General features: G+C 37.6%; 1 protein-coding gene across 5 annotated transcripts in view; it reads right to left on the reverse strand.

Moving 5' to 3' along the window:
* Positions 1-9,904: 9,904 nt before the first annotated feature.
* LOC137245370 (uncharacterized) overlaps positions 9,905-26,903 on the reverse strand; it is a 122,142-nt gene continuing 105,143 nt past the window's right edge. For 4 of the 5 annotated variants that reach the window (XM_067775927.1, XM_067775925.1, XM_067775929.1 and 1 more), the window contains 7 exons: positions 20,638-21,954; positions 20,220-20,567; positions 19,822-20,139; positions 19,605-19,755; positions 12,041-12,246; positions 11,269-11,452; positions 9,905-11,114 (listed from right to left, as the gene is read on the reverse strand). In XM_067775927.1, coding sequence (XP_067632028.1) covers positions 10,781-11,114; positions 11,269-11,452; positions 12,041-12,246; positions 19,605-19,755; positions 19,822-20,139; positions 20,220-20,567; positions 20,638-21,954 — 2,858 coding nt within the window. In that variant the 3' untranslated portion in view covers positions 9,905-10,780. The remainder of the gene's footprint in view (positions 11,115-11,268; positions 11,453-12,040; positions 12,247-19,604; positions 19,756-19,821; positions 20,140-20,219; positions 20,568-20,637; positions 21,955-26,903) is intronic. The other variant, XM_067775928.1, reaches the window with a different exon arrangement.

A 26,903-nucleotide genomic window follows, 5' to 3' on the forward strand; every position in this document is an offset into this window, starting at 1 on the left:
TTCACGCACGCTAATAACATTTAAATGTAATATCAGGGCACCGTGGCAAATTCTAGCAAAATATATTTAAATGCATATTTTTAGCAAAAATGAAATGAATAATTGCAATTTCCCACAGATTACTATTAGAAAGATTTCTCACCATAGCAAAAAGATATTTCACCATGGTAATTTGCTACCGTTGAACACCACAGGAGCATATGTTCAATTTGAAATTAAGTTGATATTTAATTAAAAAACTGATAGTTGTCGTTCGTGAAATTTACAAGTTTTTGGAATGTAACAAAATTATGAGATTTTCATAGTGTATAACTAAAAAAATGTTTGAAATTAATAATTCGGCGAATGAAGATACTCGACCTAAATAACTTAGTTCTCGATTTCACTAATTGTCATAACAATCCCTTATACTATAGGCTGGAATTACCCATTTCAAATTTTGCGGTTAGTGTTTGATATGTTTTTGAAATCTATTTTTAAGGAAATCAAATATTGGTAAGTAAAAATGTATAATATATCGCTCATTTACTTCAATAGCGTCATAACTCAAAAAACACAATTTTCCAGGAGAGCCATTCAAAGATTTTAACTGCCATATGTTGCGCATATAAAGGCATATTTTCATTTTTCTAACACGTGCTAAATTTTTAACTGATCACGAAGATTTTTTTATACAACATAGATCATGATATTGGGTACGTTTATATGTTATTAACCCAAAAAGTTATGTTTTTTGAGTTATGCAGCAAATGAGCGGAGGAGAGTTTGATTAATGATGACATGTAGAACAAAGTATGTTATGCGGCATACTCGAAGATTGCCGAACAAAGCTCGGTCGCCCAGGTTCTATACCTTATAACAGTTACCACTCCACTGATCACTCAACGCTAGACCCGCATCTTGTTTTACGATCCGTGATCAAAATCCATTTAAAAATCATAATATCTCTAAACTGATGAATCGGATTAGTGAAAATCTTGAACTACAGAAAATACGTAGACATCAAATCCTAATCCGGTAGGTTACAAAAATTGGAACTATTAAGGTACCAGGCCAAACATCTTGGGAACGAATTGATCTGTTCGCATTGAATCTTCCATCACAACGCAACTCATGTGGGGATAGTTCCTCCTTGTTCAATAGAGAAGGACATAATGAACCTGATATCCCGATTGCTTGCTATGTTCATTCACCAAACAAAGAAGGAATAAGGTCACGATCCCAGCTGTAAAGTTGGGTTATTGAAAAAATTATACATGCTCAGTTGTCAGTACCAATAATCATGCTTGAATTTGAGGCCCCTATTATGAGCATTATTCGATCTTCGATCTTCGCTGGCTATCGAACATCGAAAATCGAATTTGAAATTAGTATTATGACAACTCATCTCTGTCGAAATTTTCGTTGTGTATCTAATTTTCAAGCGAATAGAAATTTGTTGTCGATGCTGTATCGAATAGAAAAAGAATTGTTTAAAATGTAAGTTTTTTGTATTTATGTTCTACTTTTTTACTACCTACTAGTAATTTTAAACTATTTGGTTTAATTTTATATAGGTCCAAGGTCGTGAGTACAAAACAACAGCTTGAAAGACTGGTTTCAATTATGGAACAAAATCCCCATATAGCAAAGGTACTTGCACATTATAGAAATGCAACTTTGCTTGATGCAGCTCAGCCTACTCGTAATTCAATTTTATTCATCTTTCACAAATAAAATTTTCCAAGACATTCAACACGTCTGATAGTACCACAGACACAGTCGGCTGGGCAAGTCCGAGTGCATTTTCGTTTCCAACGCTCAGTTGGTAGGATCCCTGAGCACAAAATCGGAGAACTGTTGCCAAAATTAAAAAAATATTCGGAATAGACTCGGCTCTTGTGCATTGCTGCAGCAGTTCATCTGTACTGGACAACAAGTCCATGAACGCTTCTTTGGACAGTCTGAAATTTTGAATAAATCTATAAACAAAACTTATAATTTCAACAATTTAACAACTTATTTAGAAAGCTACACTTACGTGGTGGAATTCATTTCCAAAGGATTTGAAGCATCTCACCCGTCTTCTACTTCTGGCTAGCTCCAGTAAGCTTTCCTCTTCATCTGACGAATCATCAAACCACAATTCCGCTGTAGTTATACTTTTATTTTTAATATTTGCATTTAATACTAGTTCTGCTTTTGTTTATTTATTTTATTTTATTTGACAGAGTATTGGAAATGTGCTATTGTGAACTTTTGAATTTATCGAAATTCACAATAACGCTTGCCTTCATCGAACGCGCGTCGTAATACCGAATGAAAATTCGTTCGATCAGCTTTTTCGACCACAGTCGAAGATCGAATTTGTCTCATAATAGGGGCCTGAGATGGTTTTTTTTTTTTGATAGGAATAATGACCGAATAATCTTCCAGAAAATCCGACAGATGACGGAAGGCATGAAGGCCGCGACGACTTCCTTTCCAATCATCAGCATGGCTTTCGAAAACTATATAGCGCTTCCTCCACGCTAAACGCCATTAACACGCCAATAAATTGCGGATTAAATCAAAAACCCCACCATAGGACGGTACTCGTTGCGCTAGACCTGTGAAAAGCTTTTGATACGGTCAACCACGGCACATTACTGCAAGACCTGCAAGGGTCCTCCCTTACTCCAAGCCCCAAAAGGTGGCCCGCAAATTATCTGTCTGCAAGCATTGGTGCAATTCAGGAACATAACATCTAAACCCAGAAGAATTAAAAAAGGGGTACCAGAGGGTGGTGTCCTATCCCCACTTCTGTTTAACTTCCACATATCGAAGCTACCTTCACCACCACAAGGAGTTACTATTGTTTCCTACGCCGATGACTGCACAATAATGGCCACATGCTCAGGCAAACATATCGAGTTTTGAAACATAAACAGCTATCTCCCAGATCTCTCCAGATTTTTGACCTCGCGAAGCCTTACATTGTCACCGAACAAATCATCGGCGACCTTATTTACAACATGGACGCGCCAAATGTTGGCCTTATTGAACATCTATACACACACCAAAAAATGTTGGGTATGACATTCGATCAGGATCTACATTTTGGAGGGCATGCAACCGCAATTGTTCCTAAAATCCAGAGCCGTAATAAAATCCTAAGGACAAAGAAACGCACATTACCACTTACAAAGCAATTGGCCGGCCTATTGCATGCTACGCGTCCCCGATATGGTTGCCAAGCCTTAAGGTTACTCACTGAAAGAAAATACAGGCCTGCCAAAATACTGCCATCAGAACCGCTACGGGATGTCTTCTTATGTTCCCAAAACACCATCTACACAATGAAGCGAGATTACTCCCCATTAGAGAGAGAAATGAAATGCTGAACAAACAGTTTTTGTTGAATACCCAGAAACCTGGGCAACCCAACAGACATCTGATTGATGAGGCTACACCTTCCAAGGGCTTCAGGGATCATCTCCGTAAGCATTATGAGGAAATACGGCACCTGAAAGCACAGCCTTATGAAGCAAAAAAGCAGAAGCAGGTCTTCAGTGATATCCACAAACAGGCGTCGGACCTAAATGCCGGGAATTGCCCGGCGAATCCAGTTCTTAAAGAAAAATACCCAGAACTCGCAAAAGAGGAACGCACTCTCCCTTTGGAAATGCGCGTCACTCTAGCTCAACTACGATCTGGATACTGTAACAAGTTAAACTCTAATAATGTATGTCCTGCTAGTAATGTGTCCCCACATGACATGAATCTCTTCAATTGTAATGTGGAACCAACGCCTCTAACACCCTTTTCACTATAGTTCACCCCTGTTGAAACTGCAAATTTCCTTGGACTCCCGTTAGAGGATATTGATAAAAATTTCTGATCGGTCGCACCTATTGGATGGGGCGAGGCACTGCTACGCAGCAACTTCCTTTCCGTCGCGCTTCAAAATTCTGCAACGGTTTAACTGCCAAGATTACACGATGTTATTTGCAAACCTGCTATGGCAGCAACGTTCATAGAAAAGATCGTGAGAGGGGAACTGAAGAATGTCTCAATGATTTCGGCGAACATCACATTCGTCGGCATTCCAACTTGCCAGCAAAAAGCAGAAGATAGTAGCTGGCGGAACGAGTCGCAGGTAATCATCAAAACTAGAATTAACTGTTTAAAAGAAAAATATTTGATCACCTACACAGACTCCTGTCACTAGCTTGGTGAACCGAATTTAATACATCGGTACACTGTGACCTTAAGAAAATCTTTATCATTAGACGGCAATTAAATGGAAGGAGCAAATGCGATCTGACGGACTATAAATGCGCGAGCGTTATCTGTCGGCAGAATGCAGTGCACCCCTCGGTTGACAGGGCCAGAAAAGCAGCAAACAAGGAAGCAATTATTTTATTTCATTGCGTGGCTACCCAGAAATACAAAGCTCTACTACCACGCTAAACGTCATTTACAGCCAGATATATTGTGGACTAGTGGTATGATCTCTTTCCACCAGAACCGCAAAAATATATGGGTAGGCGGTACGCATCGATACAGTTCAGGAACTAAATATTTAAACCATGAAAGGACACCTCTTTTCCCTTTTGTTTAATTTGTACATATATCACCTTATTTCCCACTAGAAGAAGACACCATTGCTTTATATGCGGATGAATGCGCAATAATGGCAACGGAATGAATTAATGAATTTTAACTACCTGTAGTCCTGGTAGCAAAGAACATAGCGTTAACAACAGCAAACAGGCTCAGTGCCTCGGGGCAGCTTGAGCGCCGACCATACGGCCATATTAGTATAGCGTCATCAATCACAGGACGAACATACTACCTGATTCCCTACCTGCGCTTCGAGGGAGATCTTAAGGCCACAATAGAGGTGGATATTGGCGCAAGGGTGCTCGAATGGCGGACGAGGTGATACATATGTACACAGATGGTTCCAAAGTAGTGGAAGGACTAGGGCCTGCGGTATACTGTGCTGATCCGGAAATAAACAGATCCTACAAGCTGCCAGATTACTGCAGCGTTTTCCAAGCGGAAATATTAGCCGTAACCAAATCAGTAGAAACACTGGAAGAGAATAGCTTAAACTGCAACCGTGTTAACTTTTATATTGACAGTCAAGCAGCAATTAAGGCAATAATCTCGCATAGCACAGCATCTAAAAGTATGTTAGAGTGTAAGCAGTCTCTGCAAAGAATCGGGACAGGGTGAAGCGTACATCTATATTGGGTCACAGGGCATATGGGAATAGATGGGAATGAAAAAGCAGATGAACTAGCTAACAAGGGCACATCCCTTGAAGCTTGCTACGTAGACGTCCCAAATAGACTGGGCGAGATTAAGAGAAGGCGAGAGGTGCACATGATCGACCAAGCGGGAAAGGCGTGGGTGCGGGGCTGTAAAGTGTCGAAGATTATATGTAGGTCTTAGAACATTAGAATAACAAAGTAGCTTCTATCATTAAAAAGAGAGTACTTTAGACTCATGATGGGTAATCTGACTGGGCACTGCCTTCTGGCGTCACATGCCTTTAAATTAGGCTTGGTCAGTGACAGCAGTTGTAGGAAGTTCGGGTTGGAGGAGAAAATGATCGAGCAAATTTTGTGCTCGTGCCCTGCGCTTGCCAGGCTAAGACTCCAGCTATTAGGAGTGATACAGTTGTCATATCTAGAAGCAGCAAGTGGCTTAAGTCACATAGGTCCTGGTTTTTGATAGGGGTTTTCAGTTTGGTCGTTAAAACACTACGGTACACTACTATGGTAACACTACGGACTCATTCAGTCTATGTGAGGTCCACATGGACCGGCCAGTTCAATCTCACCTAACCTAACTACTGTTAAAGTTGACAAGAGTTTAGCATTATATTTTTTTAAATGACGTCTGTAATTAACTTAATTTTAATGTTGTGACGAATATTAGCATCACTAAGCTGCTACCAAATAAATGCACAACTACAATAAAGCGACGAAGAGATATCTCATCTCACACACACACATGCAGTCATCAGCCGAAGTAGTTACTCACATATGCACACGCATATGGCAGTAGAAAACATAAACTACAAATATACATGTATATAGATGGTAACCAAGCAGGAGATACAAAAGTTCTAGAGGGTGAAACGTCTAGAGATTAGGAGAAATATGCGAACGAAGCAACGGAGAGTATAAAGCTGAGTAATCAGTTTGATTTCAACACGTTATTAGTTGCGAAGTGATGTATAATTGTACTACTCCCAAAGTAATCTAAATAAGCGTAGTTTGCAAGACTGAATATTGAAGTGATTTATTCAACAGTTTAGCGATTCGAACGATAGCAGAAGGTTTGAAATAAGCGAAATTCCACAAAATTCGTTACAATATATATACGTCATTGACGTATAGATATTTCTACGTTTAATTAATTACATTTTATATTCACCGTAGAAACTACACTGGAAGTTACCTAAACATTTATGTGATTCTTAAACTTAGTACATAATACTAGAATATTGTAAATTTAAGTTGTTGTATAGGTGGACGCCATTTAGGGATATAGCCATAAAGGTGGATCAGGGTTGACTCTAGAATGCGTTTGTACGATATGGGTATCAAATGAAAGGTGATAATGAGTACTTTAAAATGGAGTGGGCCTTAGTTCTATAGGTGAACGCCTTTTCGAGAAATCGCCATAAAGTTGGACCAGGGGTGACTCTAGAATATGTTTGTACGATATGGGTATCAAATGAAATCTGTTAATGAGTATTTTGAAAAGGAGTGATCCTTAGTTCCCTAGGTGGACGCCGTTTCGAGATATCGCCATAAAGGTGGACCAGGGGTGTCTCTAGTTGTACGATATGGGAATCAAATGAAAGGTGTTACTGAGCATTTTAAGAGGGAGTGGGCATTAGGTCTATAGGTGGACGCCTTTTCGAAATGTCGCCATTAGGGTGGGCCAGGGGTGACTCTAGAATGTGTTTGTACGATATGGGTATCAAATGAAAGCTGTTAATGAGTATTTTGAAAAGGAGTGATCCTTAGTTCCCTAGATGGACGCCGTTTCGAGATATCGCCATAAAGGTGGACCAGGGGTGTCTCTAGTTGTACGATATGGGTATCAAATGAAAAATGGTTATGAGTATTTTAAAAGGGAGTAATCCTTAGTTCTATAGGTGGACGCCTTTTCGAGATATCGCCATAGAGGTGGACCAAGGGTGACTCTAGAATGTTTGTACGATATGGGTATCAAACGAAAGGTGTTACTGAGCATTTTAAGAGGGAGTGGGCATGAGGTCTATAGGTGGACGCCTTTTCGAGATATCGTCATTAGGGTGGGCCAGGGGTGACTCTAGAATGTGTTTGTACGATATGGGTATCAAACGAAAGGTGTTACTGAGCATTTTAAGAGGGAGTGGGCATTAGGTCTATAGGTGGACGCCTTTTCGAGATATCGCCATTAGGGTGGACCAGGGGTGACTCTAGAATGTTTGAACGATATGGGTATCAAACGAAAGGTGTTACTGAGCATTTTAAGAGGGAGTGGGCATAAGGTCTATAGGTGGACGCCTTTTCGAGATATCGCCATTAGGGTGGGCCAGGGGTGACTCTAGAATGTGTTTGTACGATATGGATATCAAATGAAAGGTGGTAATGAGTATTTTAAAAGGGAGTAATCCTTAGTTCTATAGGTGGACGCCCTTTCGAGATATCGCCATAAAGGTGAACCAAGGGTGACTCTAGAATGTTTGTACGATATGGGTATCAAACGAGAGGTCTTACTGAGCATTTTAAGAGGGAGTGGGTATTAGGTCTATAGGTGGACGCCTTTTCGAGATATCGCCATTAGGGTGGGCCAGGGGTGACTGTTGTTGTTGTTGTTGTTGTAGCGATACGGTTGCTCCCCGAAGGTTTAGGGAGTGATCGATGTGATGGTCCTTTGCCGTTTACAGATCCGGTACGCTCCGGTAACACAGCATCATTAAGGTGCTGGCCCGACCATCTCGGGAACGATTTATATGGTCACATTAAACCTTCAGGCCAATCCGGTATTTTAGTCGCCTCTTACGACAGGCATACCTACCGCGGGTATATTCTAACCCCCTGACCCGCTGGGTTAGCCAGGGGTGACTCTAGAGTGTTTGTACGATATGGGTATCAAACGAAAGGTGTTACTGAGCATTTTAAGAGGGAGTGGCCATTAGGTCTATAGGTGGACGCCTTTTCGAGATATCGCCATTAGGGTGGGCCAGGGTGACTCTAGAATGTGTTTGTACGATATGGGTATCAAATGAAAGGTGGTAATGAGTATTTTAAAAGGGAATAATCCTTAGTTCTATAGGTGGACGCCTTTTCGAGATATCGCCATAAAGGTGGACCAAGGGTGACTCTAGAATGTTTGTACGATATGGGTATCAAACGAAAGGTGTTACTGAGCATTTTAAGAGGGAGTGGGTATTAGGTCTATAGGTGGACACCTTTTCGAGATATCGCCATTAGGGTGGGCCAGGGGTGACTCTAGAGTGTTTGTACGATATGGGTATCAAACGAAAGGTGTTACTGAGCATTTTAAGAGGGAGTGGGCATTAGGTCTATAGGTGGACGCCTTTTCGAGATATCGCCATTAGGGTGGGCCAGGGGTGACTCTAGAGTGTTTGTACGATATGGGTATCAAACGAAAGGTGTTACTGAGCATTTTAAGAGGGAGTGGGCGTTAGGTCTATAGGTGGACGCCTTTTCGAGATATCGCCATTAGGGTGGGCCGGGGTGACTCTAGAATGTTTGTACGATGTGGGTATCAAACGAAAGGTGTTACTGAGCATTTTAAGAGGGAGTGGGCATTAGGTCTATAGGTGGACGCCTGTTCGAGATATCGCCATTAGGGTGGACCAGGGGTGACTCTAGAATGTTTGTACGATATGGGTATCAAACGAAAGGTGTTACTGAGCATATTAAGAGGGAGTGGACATTAGGTCTATAGGTGGACGCCTTTTCGAGATATCGCCGTTAGGGTGGGCCAGGGGTGACTCTAGAATGTTTGTACGATATGGGTATCAAACGAAAGGTGTTACTGAGCATTTTAAGAGGGAGTGGGCATTAGGTCTATAGGTGGACGCCTTTTCGAGATATCGCCATTAGGGTGGGCCAGGGGTGACTCTAGAATGTGTTTGTACGGTATGGATATCAAATTAAAGGTATTAATGAGGGTTTTAAAAGCGAGTGGCCCTTAGATGTATATGTGAAGGCGTTCTCGCGATATCGACCAAAATGTGGACCAGGTGATCCAGAAAATCATCTGTCGGGTACTGCTAATTTATTTATATATGCAATACCACTAACAGTATTCCTGCCAAGATTCCAGGGCTGTTGATTTCGCCTTGTAGAACTTTTTCATTTTCTTCTACTTAATATGGTAGGTGTCACACCCATTTTACAAAGTTTTTTCCAAAGTTATATTTTGCGTCAATAAACCAATCCAGTTACCATGTTTCATCCCTTTTTTCGTATTTGGTATAGAATTATGGCATTTTTTTCATTTTTCGTAATTTTCGATATCGATAAAGTGGGCGTGGTTATGGTCGGATTTCGGCCATTTTTTATACCAAGATAAAGTGAGTTCAGGTAAGTACGTGGGCTAAGTTTAGTAAAGATATATCGGTTTTTGCTCAAGTTATTGTGTTAAGGGCCGAGCGGAAGGACAGACGTTGGACTGTGTATAAAAACTGGGCGTGGCTTCCACCGATTTTCCCCATTTTCACAGAGAACAGTTACCGTCATAGAGTCTATGCCCCTACCAAATTTGAGAAGGATTGGTAAATTTTTGTTCGACTTATGGCATTAAAAGTATTCTAGACAAACTAAATGAAATGGGCGGAACCACGCCCATTTTAAAATTTTCTTTTATTTTTGTATTTTGTTGCATCATATCATTACTGGAGTTGAATTTTGACTTAATTTACTTATATACAGTAAAGATATTAAATTTTTTGTTAAAATTTGAATTAAAAAAAATTTTTTTTTAAAAAGTGGGCGTGTTCTTCATCCAATTTTGCTAATTTTTATTTAGCACATATATAGTTATAGTAGTAACGTTCCTGCCAAATTTCATCATGATATCTTCAACGACTGCCAAATTAGAGCTTGCAAAACTTTTAAATTACCTTCTTGTAAAAGTAGGCGGTGCCACGCCCATTGTCCAAAATCTTACTAATTTTCTATTCTGCGTCATAACGTCAACCCATCTACCAAGTTTCATCGCTTTAACCGCCTTTGGCAATGAATTATCGCATTTTTTCGGTTTTTCGAAATTTTCGATATCCAAAAAGTGGGCGTGGTTATAGTCCGATATCGTTTATTTTAAATAGCGATCTGAGATGAGTGCGCAGGAACCTACATACCAAATTTCATCAAGATACCTCAAAATTTACTCAAGTTATCGTGTTAACGGACGGACGGACGGACGGACATGGCTCAATCAAATTTTTTTTCGATCCTGATTATTTTGATATATGGAAGTCTATATCTATCTCGATTCCTTTATATATGTACAACCAATCGTTATCCAATCAAACTTAATATACTCTGTGAGCTCTGCTCAACTGAGTATAAAAAAGGTTGAATGAAAATGTACAAAATTTCTTAGAAAGTCAAACACATATTAATCAAAAATTTTCTTACGCATACACATTTCGTTTTAGCTGTCTTGCTTTCCAAAATTTAAAAAAAAATTTTAGAATCTAATTAATTTAAAGAACACACTCATTTTGTGGCTTTAAATTCTATGTTAATACAAATGTTAAATTAACAGCATAGTGCTAGCATGATTCCTTATTACAGTCGACAAAATTACTGAATTCTGTTGAATTGGGAGGACCTTCACTGTAAAGATATGTCACAGGCCAGAGACGTGCTGTAGTAAAATCTGTTAAACTCTGTAAACCTCCTGGTCGTGGAGCACGTTGATATTCGTTACTCGAACTACTGCTGCTAGAATGCTTTTTCTTATCACTTTTGTTGAGTGATGAAAATTTTATGCTCGAATGTGTGTCCGTTGAGATTGTTTTTGTTGATGAGTGTGTCGTTTTATTGCCAGGATAATAGCGATCGCTACATTTACGCCATTGATCGGCTTCATCACCAACAAAGCACCTTAAGGAAAGAAGAAGAAACAATTTTAATTATTGCTAAGCGAATATTCTTTCACATTCCACATGAAAAATAAAACGGAAAATTGTGTGCTATATTTGTCGGACGAGTAGAAAACACCTTAATATTATATATGCTACTAGTTTTGCATACTTACCACGGATAATCGAACCCCTGTGAATAGCCACAGGGGTGCTCAGCCTTGCAACAATAATCCCATGCACCAATTTCGCCACCGTCAATTTCACAGGAATAGAAACCGGTTACAAGATTTTTTTCGCATGGACTGCTATATCGACAGGCTTTACCAGTAACTGTGTAATGACGCCAGGCAAGATCTCCTAAAGATTTTATGTTGAAAAAGAATTTGTTTTAAAATTGCAAAAATGTTCCGACTAAAAGTGAATGCTTGTTAGACGAACCATTACCAGATTATAGGCAGCAAGTTTATATAAAATTGGAGTTGGGCACTAAAGGGTTAAGTAGTTATATACAAGGTTAGACATATACAAAGAATCTAAAAGACTGGGAATTATAGATCAACTAAAGAGGATAATGGATTAAAGAGCATAATGTACTATTGTTAGAGATTTTTTTTTATTATTTACAAAAACGGGTTAATTGTTTAGGTCATCACATACTTCATACTTTTTTGCAAAAAGTACTATTTTTGCGTTATAAAATTAGGGTGAGTTGTAAGGTATCATCTATTTTAAGTAAGATAAACACCACCAGCCTTGAAATTTTTAAAAGGAATTTGTTACTTCTTCACGTTTCTTTTTATCTATTTTAGGTTTTCTCTAATTCAAAATACTTTTTTAAATTTTTTAAATTTATTTTTTCTTTAATACTTTATTTTTTATTCTAACGGCAACTAGCTGTTATTTACACTAGTACAGTGGTGCAACAGGTTAAAATTTTCAGTTTACCAGGTTCACGGAATATATCCATACGACGATCATTCTTTACTCGGGATCCACCTATTGTATTCACTTTGTCGCGACAAGTCCAATCGAAAGGGTTCCAAGCCAAAAGGCAGAAATCTTTGTCATCTGTACGTGTGTAGTGTACATTCAATTTTAGCTCCGCCTGATCGAGATCCGATAGTTCACAGTTGTACGAAGTTGCACGAGAGCTATTAGAAAACGAATTGGAGAAAAAAAATATTGATGTGTTAGAGATCAAAACAAATCTTATGCGAGTGACATCAGTCCCCATCGAGCTAGGTTCATCAAAGCAATTTGTAGGAAAAATAAAAGTAATTACTGGACGTTGAAATTAACAGAAAGTTGTATACTTTGCGGACGACATGACAATTTAAAGGTCCCCTGGAATACAACCGAGCCAGTGATCCACAGAGTGGATACTTTCTCTGAGAGCAAGAGGTTTACCCTGGCTGCGTTCATGGAGATAAATGGAGTCTTCAATGATGATAATTTGGAAACGGTGGTGGATTGGTATTTAAGATCCAATTTGTAAGTTGGAAAGAGTCGGCTTTGTCTTTCAAATACATAACGTCGCCCGGAAAAATTGATGTCGTATGTGAAATTTGGACCGAATTGAGTTAATAATGCAGTTATACTAAATTAATCAAAACCTTTCGAATGATGTCATCCGTTTATCGCTATCTCTTTTAGTTTCCGAGATATTAAGCAGTATTTTGTCGTATGTGCAAGGTCACAAGCGATTTCGTCTAATTTGGTCGCATGTGATAAACACTTTTCACGTACGACAATCCCCCATATATACTCCGTGCTTTGAACACTCGGTAAAATATTGTCGTAATCACCAATTAAACCAACACATACGACAAACTATTACGGAAGATTGGTAACATTTTGTCTTATGAGTCATACAAAACCACATTATCGCACAATATTTATTATCGATTATGATGTCGGCGAATACGGACGAATCATCTGCGCCACTTTTGCCGCCGGAAATTAATGAGTAAGTAAATATTCAAATATATGCAATGCAATTAATTGTAATGAGTTAATGGAACGTGAAATACTAAGCGACAACGATACTGATTTCTCACCGGATGATCAGAAAGATCCGAACTACATTCCAAATACTTCGAAGAAGTTTGCAATAACGCATTATTATGAATCTATTGCTCCGACAATCGATTCAACACCAGATGCTGTTGGCAGCCAACTTCGATGCCAGCAATTCTTGTATGTATGTGCCTTTTCTTATTTTAGTTAATCTATCAATATTTATCTTCAGATTACAGCGAGTCTCCAGTAACTAGGAAATGTGAGCGAAATCACGAACATTGGAAACAAAATGTGAGAAAAAATCTTCGCAATCGAGGCTTACCATATGTAAACAACAACGACAAACAAATGCCTGGCAAAACTTTTGGTCAAGCATGTTATCAATCTTGTTTTTATACATGTAAAAGAAATATATCTACTGAGGAAGGGCAACTAATACTCGAACATTTCTGGAGCCTAAGTCCTACAGAGAAACAGACCTTTTATGCCAATTTTGTAAAACAGGAGGAAGTTAAACGCAGACGGTGTGAGACTAAAAGGCAGGATGATCAAAAAAAAAACAGAACAGCTTTAAATGCTATTTGAAATCACGTACCAAAACTTCACAGGTTTGCAAAAGATTTTTCTTAAACACCTTATCAATATCCGAACGAGTCATCTACTACTTTTTTCGCAAACATTATGCAGTAGACACGAAGGAATCTTTGTCTTAACTACATCATCGTGGGAGAAAACGCACCCAAGGAAGTCGAATAGAGGAAGTAAAGAATCATATTTTGAGCCTTCCAACAGTCGAATCACATTACTGTAGATCCTCTACCTCAAGAAAATATTTGGAGGCCAATTTAAGCATCCAAAAAATGTATGATCTCTATAAAATTTCGCTCAATAACCCAGTCAGTTTAGATATTCACAGGCAGGTATTTAACACAAAGTTCAACTTTGGGGTTTATACACCACGTAAGGATGTTTGCGACAAATGTAGTCTCTTTAAAGCAAATAAGTAGCTTCTGTTCACCTGTATGAGAAACATTTAAATCAAAAAAGATTTAAAATAGCTGAACGTGATGCCGTTCTCAAGATTATTGACAAAAATACTGCGGTTTTAGTGTATGATCTAGAAAATGTATTTTCACTAGCGAAATTTTTGCTTCAAGCTTTTACTTTAAAGGAAAGTTGTCTGTATTTAACCTTTCTGGTACGCTTATACTACTTGGATGCGACAAAGTAACATACTGCGCCTTATGGAAAGGAAACTTTGAGCTTCCGAAGCGGAAACGATATTGCCAGTGCCTTAATTAAAATATTGAATAAAATTTTAGAAGATCATCCAAATATTAATACCATTATATTATGGAGTGACTCGTGTGTTCCGCAAAACAGGAATCGTATAACTGTGCCTGCTTTGCTACAATTCTTACACGGTCATCCACATATTATAGAAATTAAGCAAAAATTCAGTGAGCCAGCGCATTCTTGCTTACAACTGGTCGATTGTGTTCACAGCGTAATTGAGAAATACTTACGAAACGTCGAAATTCCTAGTCAACTTACATTATTAAGACTGTTTAAATATACAAATTTTCCAAATACAAAACTCCGTTTGTTACAAATGACTGATAGTGACTTTAAGTGCTATTCTATAAAATCGGAAAAGATGAATTTTAAAGATGTACAATTTTTTAAATGCAAATCTTTACTATATTCTGGAAATAATTTGTTCAAAATTAGAACGAAAATTTCATTTGAATATGCAAATTATTTGTTTACAAATATTCAAAAAGAAAAAAACTAGATTTTCAAAATCCACAACCATTTGGGAGAAACCCTTTTGTCTTGTGATGAAAATAAAAAGAAAGACTTAACAAGATAGAGGAACTCATCAGCTGAGGAATATAGATTCACAAAAACAATAGATTAAAAGTATAAATATAATTTTTTAATTATTAAGAGAAGATAGAACCGTTTTTTTATGGCAAAGAGCGAGTCCGAAACATCAATTATTCTCGAGTGAGAGTTATAATCTTTACACAAACATGGAAAAGGTTCGTTTAGTTGAAAATTGATTCTGCATTGTTTAAGAATTATAGGTTTATAATGCCTTGAAGCTCGACATGGAACATTCAAGATTACTACGTTCAAAAGAAATGGGCTTGAAATCGATCCATTTAAAAGTCTAGCCATAAATAATATACCTATCATTTCTCTACGACTTGCAATGGTAGGAAGATTTATTAGTTTTAACCGATTAGTGTAAGGAGGAAGATTATACGGAGAGTCCCATTGAAGATTACTCACGGCGCAAAGTAGAAACTGTTTTTGAATTGATTCTAGTCTATCCACATGAACTTGATAACGCGGATACCAAATTATCGATCCATATTCTAATATCGGCCTCGCCAATGATGTAAAAGGGGTTTTTGTAACGTAAGGATCACTAAACTCTTTTGCCCATCTATGATATATCTAGGTTTTTTTAAAAAAGAATGTGAGTTTTTTTTTGAAAAGATGTGCATTCTACTGTGCTTTTACTTGCTGTGAATTAATTAATTTATTTACTTTTATGAGAAATAAAATACAATATTTAACTAATTTAAAAAATCTTTAATTTGGTTGAAATTGAGGGCACATTTTGTCGTACGGTATATACATTCCTGCAAAACTGTTGCTAAATATAACGCACGACAAAATTTTACTGAAGAAAATCCTTTATAAATTCCAAAATAATAAACAATATGTAACAGAATTAAAATAATTTAAGAATTTCGTGACCTAGTAGTATTCTCCCAGACTTTGGAAAAAATCTAATGAGGCGTTTTGGAGAAATACAATTCAAAACTTCAAACCTGTCAAATTCAAACCAAAAGTCTTTTAATGCAACATACGACATCAATTTTTCCGGGCGACGATAAGCGCCAAGCTGGGTGCTAGTGAGGTTATAGCACTTCCGTCGAAGGGGACACCACAGCGTTTTATCTGGTCAATTAGGCTCTGGTTTAAGCTGAGTCAATATTTCAGGGCTCATTAACGAGCGAAAAGTGAGATCTGAGGCCAACACTCTTCAAATCGAATAGCAAATGTGATTCTACTGATCTATGGAGTACTGTTGTTGTGGGAAGCAGCTGTGTGTGCTACGTTAATAATATACTAAGTAAAGTTCAATTGTGAAAGATGAGGCCGCATGTTCACGCAACTCAGTAAAATTCACCTCCGAATGTAGAGAACGATTATTTTGAATGCGGCTCAAGCACCTCTGCCGGACGTGCCAGCATCACCTGGGCAGCCACAAACCTGGAAATACTACTCCAACATAATATGTTTAGGCTGGGAAAAGATTAGGCCGCTATTATTGACATTTTCTAATGATCTGTCAATCGCAACAGGATCCCCTCGCGTAGGTGAGGTTGAGCATTGGGTCGCGGAAGCTCTGAACCTATAAAGGTTTATATTGCGCTTATCAAACCTTTGAATTACTAGTCATTCTTCTCTTATTTCTAATCTAAAAAAAAAAAAATGTTTTCTGGGAACACCGTTCGGCAGCCACGCTTATAAATCAAAGAACCACAACTCTTTTTTTTTTTGGACTTTAGAATTTAATGGTTAAAGCATTAAGCTTATAAAACACCAGGTTATCCCTCAAATTGTGTGCTTTCGTCAATTTGCACGGCTTGTCCAATTGCAGTGCTTCTTTATTAATCCTTCTTTATATTGATGACAGCTGCTTTTACAATGGTAATACCATAGAGGCCAGAACAATGTACAGCAGCATCTCGTCGTTTTAGCTAGTATACCTTTTGAAAACTCTGTGGCATAGAGTTATGGGACGTAAAATTGTTAGTTTTGCCAAAATAAATACAGGATCTTGAATTTTAAAAATATTTCTAAAATTTTGACAACTTTGGGATGATTAAGTTATTTCCTCGATTATATATTTTTGGTATAACTTTAAGCGGCAAAAAACCTATCAATATAAGAACAAATTTTTACTTCAAATAATTCATTTGACGCACAAATAGTCATTTTTATATATAGATTACAAAAGTCTTGTGGATTTCTCAAAGGTTGGCATTGGAAAAATTTAAATTTGTGTTGCATATACGAAAGGGTTATACAAAAGAAATTTATATAGGGCGACATCTGACAAAATTTTTTCCATCCACTCTGATTCATATACTGATGCGTAAAACAACCAAAGCCGCATAAATAATAACAACCAAACTCGTACTATTAGCTAAAATATTGATAAATTGAAGATTTTCCAAATTTTTTTTTGCTGTAAATGAACAGTCAGACCGCTCGAAATAAAGGAAAGAAAAAATTTTTGAAATCGGTTAAACCGTTTTTGGGTAATAGCTAAAATATTTTTTAATTGAAGTTTTTTAAATAAATTTGTTTGTCGCAAATGATCCCTGAATCAGATCAAAAATAATAGAAAAAAAATTATTCAAATCGGTGTAGCCGTTTTTCAGTTTTGAACGACCTAACGCACACAAATTCATTTTTATATATATAGATTACAAAAGTCTTGTGGAATTCTCAAAGGTTGGCATTGAAAAAATAAAATTTGTGTTGCATATACGAAAGGGTTATATAAAAGAAATTTATTTAGGGCGTCATCTGACAAAATTGTTTCCATCCACTCTGATTCATATACTGGTGCGTAAAACAACCAAAGCCGCATAAATAAATTGAAGATTTTCCATTTTTTTTTTGCTTTAAATGAACAGTCAGTCCGATCGGAATAAAAAAAGAAAAAATTTTTGAAATCGGTCAAACCGTTTTTGAGTAATATCTAAAATATTTTTTAATTGAAGTTTTTTAAATAAATTTTTTTGTCGTAAATAATCCCTGAATCAGGTCGAAAATAATAGAAAAAAAATTATTCAAATCGGTGTAGCCGTTTTTCAGTTTTGAACGACCTAACGCACACAAATCCATTTTTATATATGGGGTATTCCATCCCATTTCGACCAATTTTGAACCCGACCCCTTTAGAATTGGCTGAAAGTTTTTCTTCTTTTTCTAGCTTACGAAAGACGTTTTTCAGAATTTTTTTAAATTTTTTCATCCAACTCAAAAAAAGTTATGAATTTTTAAAAAAAATACCGTTTTTGTCTTCAAAATGCTATAACTTTTTCAAAAATTGACCGTTTGGGATCTTTTTTTTTTAATTTTTTTTATATGTACTTTTCGGAAAAAATACAAAAACATTTTTAAAGTTTTTTTTTTTATTTTTCAGTTTTTCGATATTTTTCGAATTTCGCCATTTTTTTTTCTCATAAAAAACTTCAATCAATTCTGCAATCATCCCCACTAATACCGGAGTGGGCCGATTTTTTTTATATTTTTTTTATTTAATTGAAAAAAAAATTTTCAAAAATAAAATTTTTTTTTATCAATTTTATTTATATAACAAAAAAATGTAAGAAAATGATTTTTAAGTATCCTTTTCTTTATATATTATGGTAACCTACGATTAAAATGACAGGTTTACTGTGTCAGTCATTAATTCTGGTTATTTTAATCGTAGATTACATTAATATATAAAGAAAAGAATACTTAAAAATCATTTTCTTATACTTTTTTGTTATATAAATAAAATTGATAAAAAAAAATTTTTATTTTTGAAAAATTTTTTTTTCAATTAAATAAAAAAAATATAAAAAAAAATCGGCCCACTCCGGGATTGGTGGGGATGATTGCAGAATTGATTGAAGTTTTTATGAGAAAAAAAAAAAATTGCGAAATTCGAAAAATCTCGAAAAACTGAAAAATTAAAAAAAAAAAAAACTTTAAAAATTTTTTTGTATTTTTTCCGAAAAGTACATTTAAAAACTATTTAAAAAAAAAAAAAAGATCCCAAATGGTCAATTTTTGAAAAAGTTATAGCATTTTGAAAACAAAAACGGTGTTTTTTTTTTAATTCATAACTTTTTTTGAGTTGGATGAAAAAATTTGGAAAAATTCTGAAAAACGTCTTTCGTAAGCTAGAAAAAGAAGAAAAACTTTCAGCCAATTCTAAAGGGGTCGGGTTCAAAATTGGTCGAAATGGGATGGAATACCCCATATATAGATTAATTTGGTTTTTTAAAATGGCATCACGGCAATATTTAAATCTTTTTTCAAGAAAATTCTTTTATGTGTGTAAATGTGTTGTATCATTGTCGCCATGTTTTTTTATGTCCCGTTATGATGCGTTATATATAAGGCGAGTTGGTTTTTTTTTATGGCACCACGCCAGTTATTAAAACTTGCACAAATTTTTGATTCCTGTTAGGAGTGTAAGAACACCACCGTAACTCCAGGTCAGGGAGATATCGCATCTCCTAACTCCACCAAAACGCCCGGGGGATGCACAGAAGCCAACCTTGAGACCTATTTTAATTTTCCACTCAACGCAAAAAAGCCCGAAAATTGACGTTGAGCCGAGGATGATACCGTACGACCGCTCACGCGAAGAGACAAGACCGCAATGAACCACAAATCTTACCCATAACTAAATGAGTTGCATTTGAATGACGTCGTTTCCCGAAATCGTATACACTCTTTCTTGCACGCCAATTCAGATGGTACTGAGATCACTTTCTTAATCGCTGTTGAGAGTAGCTTCGCCGGCGAACCATAGCCCAAATAGCACACTGCTGGAAGTATAAAGACAAATTGGAGTATTTAATTGAATGAAACTCAAAGAATTTTATTCAACCAACATTTTTTATGTTTCTCATCCACAATCGGCTGTATTTCACAACCATGTCCGTAACTAGCACGTTCAAATACATCGAATATCTTATCTTGTATGAGATGATGCTCCTTATCCATATCCCGCACTGTCCAGTCGCTTAGCTGACAGTTATCGATAACACTGGCATGACGTTGTTGAGCATAACGATAAGCGAAAGCACGACAAGTAAACTTCAGTGATTTTATGCATTCCATTTCACATTCGCCCACCGAGCGTACAGTCAACGAGTCACGCACAATGGATTTGGAGAAGCGCGTTGAATCGATGGCACGAAAGAAGCATTCTGTAATGAAGGAGGCAACAAACAAATTACATAAAATGGTTGAATAAGAGTCGGCACAAAATCAGAGTGCTTCTGCTTACGTGCATTGCGTGGATCTGTAAGCGCTGTACTCGGGCCAGTGCCGTAGTGAGTTTGGCCATCACTGCGTGACGGTTTCCGACAAACATCCAAATCATCAGACATGGAATATATATCATAATCGCGGTCAGGTTCGATATCTACATAATAGTCGAGCGAGTTTATTGGACGATCGCAGAGCATACAATTATCGCGTCCTGCTGGATTGTAGCGATAGCTGTAGGTATGACATATGAAACCATCTTGACCCAAGCATAAACGTTCACAATCCACTAGAGTGGGTACTGACGTAGAATGTTTTATGGCGGTTTTGTGTAGCCGAAAGCCTTCACCTATTTTTGCAGAGCATTCTGTATAAGAAAGAAAAAACAACCGAAAGAGTTAATTAAAGAGTTTATTATATTCTCCCATGAAACCCACCATCTGGTCCCGGACGTCTCGTCCACGAGTGTTTATAATCATGTCGATCTCTGAAACCCTCCGAACCATATCCACCATAACTTGAGCCCGGGTAGTTAAGTATCGAGTTTTGTTCACTTGATGGTCCATGTCTCGTACCACCCAAATCAAAGTAATTGAAATCATGTGGATCTCTACGCCTGTTGCTCTCACTCAAACCCCAATAAGAAGATTGTTTGCTATAACCACCACCACCGCCGCTACCATAACTTCCGCCATAGCGACCCCAATCTTTTTCTTGCCCAATTAAATAAGGTATAAATTTTGTCGAGCCCTTGTAATTGCTTGATACATCACGATCCAAATAGTTATGTGTTGACGGTGGCGGGGGCAATGGTGGGCCTGGCCGATAAGACTCCGGTGGTCCTGATGGCCCTGTCAATTCATGCGAACCTGGTCGATACGGCGTGTAATCAGAACCTGGTCTATAAGGTGGACGATATCTATCACTTTCAGGTTTTGGGCGATGATGTGTGCTGCCATCGTAGCCAGGACTACTCGGTATAGACTCCCAACGATTCGGTCTATCAGGGCGATAGTGACGGAAATCTTCTGGATGTATGTAATCATAACGATCGATGGGTCCCGAGCCGATGCCGGTACCGCTACCGCTACTGCCATAACCGCTAGGTGGCGTGTGCTCATAATAGGAGGAATCATGCGACGAGAAGTCGTAAGCGCTTGAATGATGATATTCCGAAGATGATGGTGGTGAAGGTCGTTGATGATCATACGAATGAGATGATGATGGTGGTGGTGGCTCTCTCAACGGAGGATGATAATGATCGAGTGCTGTACTGCTGCTTGGTGACCAATAATGATGTTCATCGTTTCCATAACCCGTAGCGCTCGATGGCAAGGGTAGGTAATCGTGATCATCGCGATATGGTGGTTTTTTACTCCAACCACTTTGTTTTATATATAACGGAGGACTACTTAATGTGCCACCTTTGGTGCACTCCCGACATACTGTTCGCCTACAACTAGGTGGTGCATTGCGATCACGTTCATAATAATCATAATCGGGATGCCACAGTAGATTTGAGTCACGTTGTTTCGAACTAGAGTATAAATCTATTTGTGCTAGTGGAATTTCAATAAGTTCACAATCTCCCTGACCATGACCAGATGGATCGAGACGATAGTTAAAACCTTCGCACATGAAACGTTTCTCAATGCCACATTGACGCATACAATCCTCCACGCGCTCGCAAGCAAATGTGCGTCGTACCCAACGAGGAGCAATGCGTTTACCAGCCAATACACGCCGGAAACAGGCTGCAAGAATAAATAAAAATGGAGATAATGATCAAAAAATAGATAAACATCATACATACGTATAGTGAATTGGTTTTATAACACCGCGTTGGTATGTAAATTGGAGTAAGTGGAAGCAGGGGGTAGGGGAGGGCATTTGGAGTGGTGCTGGTGATATCTAACATGACGTTTACATAGAAACTCTATGTTAGCCGAATAATGTAGTTACAAGCGTAACGCGAAGGTCGCCTGGCTTACAATCGTTGAATAACAATATTTTTGAGTACGTTCTAAAAACAAGAAGAAGTAACAACAACAAACAATCAAAAAAAATTTTAGCAATTGCCGGTTTAAAATTACACGCATTGACTTTATATATATTGTAGCGAATTTAGGGAAATTCAGCTTATTTGAAACCTTCTGCTAACGTTCGAATCGCTAAACTGTTGAATAAATCGCTTCAATATTCAGTATTGCAAACTGTCTTTATTTAGATTACTTTGGGAGTAGTACTTCACAATTATACTTCACAACCAATAGCGTGTTTAAATCAAAACTTATTATTTATTACTCAGCTTGCGCTGCTTTTATACTCTCTGTTGCCTCTTCCGCATATTTCTCCAAAGGTCTAGACGTTTCACCTTCTAGAACTCTTGTATCTCCTGCTTGGTAAACAGTTATATACATGTATATCTGTAGTCCACGCATCTCCCATAGCCATATGCGTGTGTATGTGTGAGTAAATACTTCGGCTGATGACCACAAAGGTTCATGCACATTATACGACGCGACATGTAGCGACAAGTTCCGACAAAATATTCTTTGCATGTATTCTTATGGAACCATGCACACCTAGCGACAGTCGTACGACACGACCCGACACGACCAAGTTGACCAACTAGGCAAAAATGCCCCGTCGTGTCGTGTCGTTCCACTCTCGATAGGTGTGCATTACCTCGCGGCACTTCTACGACATGTCAAACCATTTTCAAATATTTATTTGCAACCATGTCGCTGATGCCCAACATGGCCTGGACTTATTGAAATGGTATAAAATACCTTATTATTCAATTAAAATGTTATTTTACAAATTTATTGAAACACGTGTTTACACAAAGAAAAAATGATTTTTGTCGGAAAGTGTCGCGTCACTGTCGCTTAGTGTGCATTGACAAATTTTGTCGGAACGTGTCGTGCCGGTGTCGGTACATGTCGCGTCGTATAATGTGCATGAACCTCAAGTTTGTTTGTGAGATATCTCTTTGTTGCCTTGTATGTGTGTGTGTAAATGATGACTGATGTATTCATCTGCACAAGTGTGGCTGCTTCATTTTTTTGTTGTTGCGTGATTATTTACTAACAGCCTAGTGATGTCAACATCCACCACAATATTTTTACAGTAAGACTTAGAGCTGGTTTAAAATTGTGGGCATCTAACGACACCGAAATAATGTGTGTGCATAGATAATGCATTTAACTGTTCACCAGAAAAAGCAATTCGGCTTATCACGGATAACAACCCATATCCCAGACCACTTCTCAGTGAGATATGGTTATTTTTGAATTTTTTCGGTCTTTCACTGTGATTCATTTTAATTTTCAAATCTTTTTCACTATCACTGAGATTAACGTGGTTTACTGTCAAAGCTTTTTTTATAAATTATTTTGTTGCAACTGAAATAGGTTTTGGGAATGGTAAATCTGTCGTCTGTTGGAACTAACATTATTTGAACTTACATTGTGCCATTAATAGGGTCTGCAAATAATTGTTATTCGCCAAAATTTAAACCAGAAAAATCAAATAACTGATCATGCAGGGAATGTTTGCAGGACTATTTTGAAATCGTTGCTGGACCGTTCGGGAATCAATTTTGGGATGATGTCGAGTCCTTTTTGAAGTAACATTCGGATAATTTCCGGAAAATTTTGAAATAATTTCAGGAGAATATCTTTTTTTCGATTGTTTAAGGTACTATTTCGAGATCCTTTTGGAAAGGTGTTAGGGAAAAAGAGATTATTTTCACGTCTATTTGGGGCTATTTCGAAATTATGTTTCGTCGGGACTAATTTGAGATTGTCATGGGATTATCTTGGGATCATTCCGGAGCCATTTCGGGATTAATTAAGCGACTATTTCGGCATAATTCAGCATAAAAAAAATGTAAGGCGCGATAACCTCCGAAGAGATTTTAGACAGAGCTTCTCTGTCAATTTGCGTCGTGCTCCTCTTGATTTTCCCTACAAATTGGCCGGACCGGACGTACATGTTTTATGCCGACTCCGAACGGCATCTGCAAGGCAGATTAGTTTTCACTGCGAGCTTTCCATGGCAGAAATACACTCGGAGTGTTTGCGAAATCACTGCCGAGGGGCGATCCCGCTAGACAAATTTTTTTCCAATTGAAAAGAACTATTTTTGTTTTTATATCGGCCTACTGATTTTAAGATCGCGGGTTCGAATCGAGCTCAAGGCCTAACAATAATTTTTTATCATTATTATTGTTATGATAAATTTTTTCTTAATTGAAAAAATTTTTAAATTAGAATAGAAGAAAGAAAAAATTTTAGACAACTGCCAAAGCTCGTTGTATAGATCCATTTCGGGAACTGCTAAATTCCTTCATCGGCAACGTTTAGGCGCCGCTGCTATAACCATTCAGCCATCACAGCGGTTTTTTGTTTGTCTTCATTAATCCTACTTCTATTCTGTTTCGTGCCAATTGATATTCACAACACTGCGACATCTGTTGCAGAATGGCTGTGAAAATTGGACTTGTTTGTCGGCAATGCTGCCATAGTGTCATATTTTTATTGACACTTTTTTCCCCGTGCTCTGGGATGTATTAACAATTTTTGTTGTTATATCGGCCTACTGATTTTAAGATCGCGGGTTCGAATCGAGCTCAAGGCCTAACAATAATTTTTTATCATTATTATTGTTATGATAAATTTTTTCTTAATTGAAAAAATTAGTAAATTAGAATAGAAGAAAGAAAAAATTTTAGGCAACTGCCAAAGCTCGTTGTATAGGTCCATTTCGGGAACTGCTAAATTCCTTCATCGGCAACGTTTAGGCGCCGCTGCTATAACCATTCAGCCATCACAGCGGTTTTTTGTTTGTCTTCATTAATTTTTTCTTTCTTCTATTCTAATTTAAAAATTTTTTCAATTAAGAAAAAATTTATCATAACAATAATAATGATAAAAAATTATTGTTAGGTCTTGAGCTCGCTTCGAACCCGCGAAATTGAAAAGAACTTTTTTCTAAATTTTTGATTTTGCTTTGCCCGGGAATCGAACTCAGGATCTTCGGTGTGGTAGGCGGAGCACGCCACCCCCTACCACTAAGACAGCGATAACTGAAAATGCTATTCAACAAAATATCGATTTGTTATCAAAAAGTTGTTGAAATTTTTTTTATAATAAATCGATAACTTTTCTACAACGATTAAATATTTCTTCGGTAACAATTCGGTATTTTTTTTTATAAAAAAATCGATAGCATTTCAATATTTTTCGCCAACAAATTGAAATTTTTTTGATAGCACATCGATATTTTTTCGATAGTAAATCGACTTTTTTTCAATAGCAAAGGTTTTTTCGATACATTTTCTGTAGCAGACCAGTAAATCATCGATAACAAATTTATAACTCTTTGATAACCAATCGCTAACTCGTCTATACCTCGCCGATAACAAACCAAAATAAATGTATAATACGTCCGAAAAACGTCGTTATTAGTCCCATAACTCCTCGATAAAGAATGTTATCTTTCCTCTCCCTTAATATCCATTTCTTTCCCGTGGCAGAGGATGCTAGAACCAGAGTATACCAGATTCAATCCGACAAAAGACTATCCACAGCCTAAGCCTTCGAGTGTCAAAGTGAACCCCTTAACTTAAGCACCTCTGTAATTTGGTAACCGGGTTTCCATTTGCACTCCTGCAGGGCTTGTCTCGGTATTGAAACTTTCCGACATCTTTCGGACATTCTCGTAGAATTTTCGGGCATTATTCCTATCAGCAAGCATGTGAAACTCCTCGCAATCACGTTGTTGTTTTCCCAGCACGCTATAGTAACAGCAACGGCAGTGCGTTGTGAATTGGATATGAACTGTCACTGCTCATCTACCTCGTTAAGATAAATATCTTCTCAGTGAGCAGATGTGTGAGCCGACAATTAAAGAGTGGATTGCGGAATTCACCTTTTAGTTTCGTGCGCAGCTTCTCGATGGAAAATTGTTCCGGTGTATCTGAGAGTACTTTTTGTACTGCACATACATAGGTGTGTACTTATTTTGCCATAGATCACGAGGTGATCCATTTCGTTTCGTGCTTTTGGATCAAGTCAGCGGCAAGTACTTTGCAACACTTTTTGTGCTGAAAGCGGGGCCTACAGATTACCACATTTAGAAGTGCGACGAAGACGATCAACCTCAACTTGTTTGAAGATATTTCATTGTTGATGTCAATGAGAAAGCGATTCTAGTTTATCTTATACCTCGCACCATGCCCCGTAGATCGCATACATATCTTATTTTAAAAAGTTCAGACATTCCATATAAATGCCACAAAATCGAAATCTTTAAACCTTTGCATTGGCTGTTATCAGAGCAGAAAGTGCTCATCCGTGGTTTGTTAAGCATTGCATTTGAAGAAATTCGTAAGTGGCGGATCCTGCACACAGATGGTAAGCGGAATTGGTGGACTATATATTTCTACAGCGAGCCGCCTGATCCAAGCTCCGCTTTAAGCCACCCCCTATCGCTGTTAGTTAATACATCGTTCAAGAGTCGGGATTAGGTATAGCCACGGATCGTGGACTGCTTTTATAGGGATACAGCCATACCTTATAATACCTTAAGTGAAATAGTCGCCCTTTATTAATTAAATAAAGCCCGAACCAGCGAAAGAGACATGTCTGGCTGAAAATTGGATTTCGCTGATTGTCTTTTAATAATAACGGTCGGC

This window comes from Eurosta solidaginis, chromosome 3, assembly GCF_040869045.1.
Source record: "Eurosta solidaginis isolate ZX-2024a chromosome 3, ASM4086904v1, whole genome shotgun sequence".
NCBI classification, from domain to species: Eukaryota; Metazoa; Arthropoda; class Insecta; order Diptera; family Tephritidae; genus Eurosta; species Eurosta solidaginis.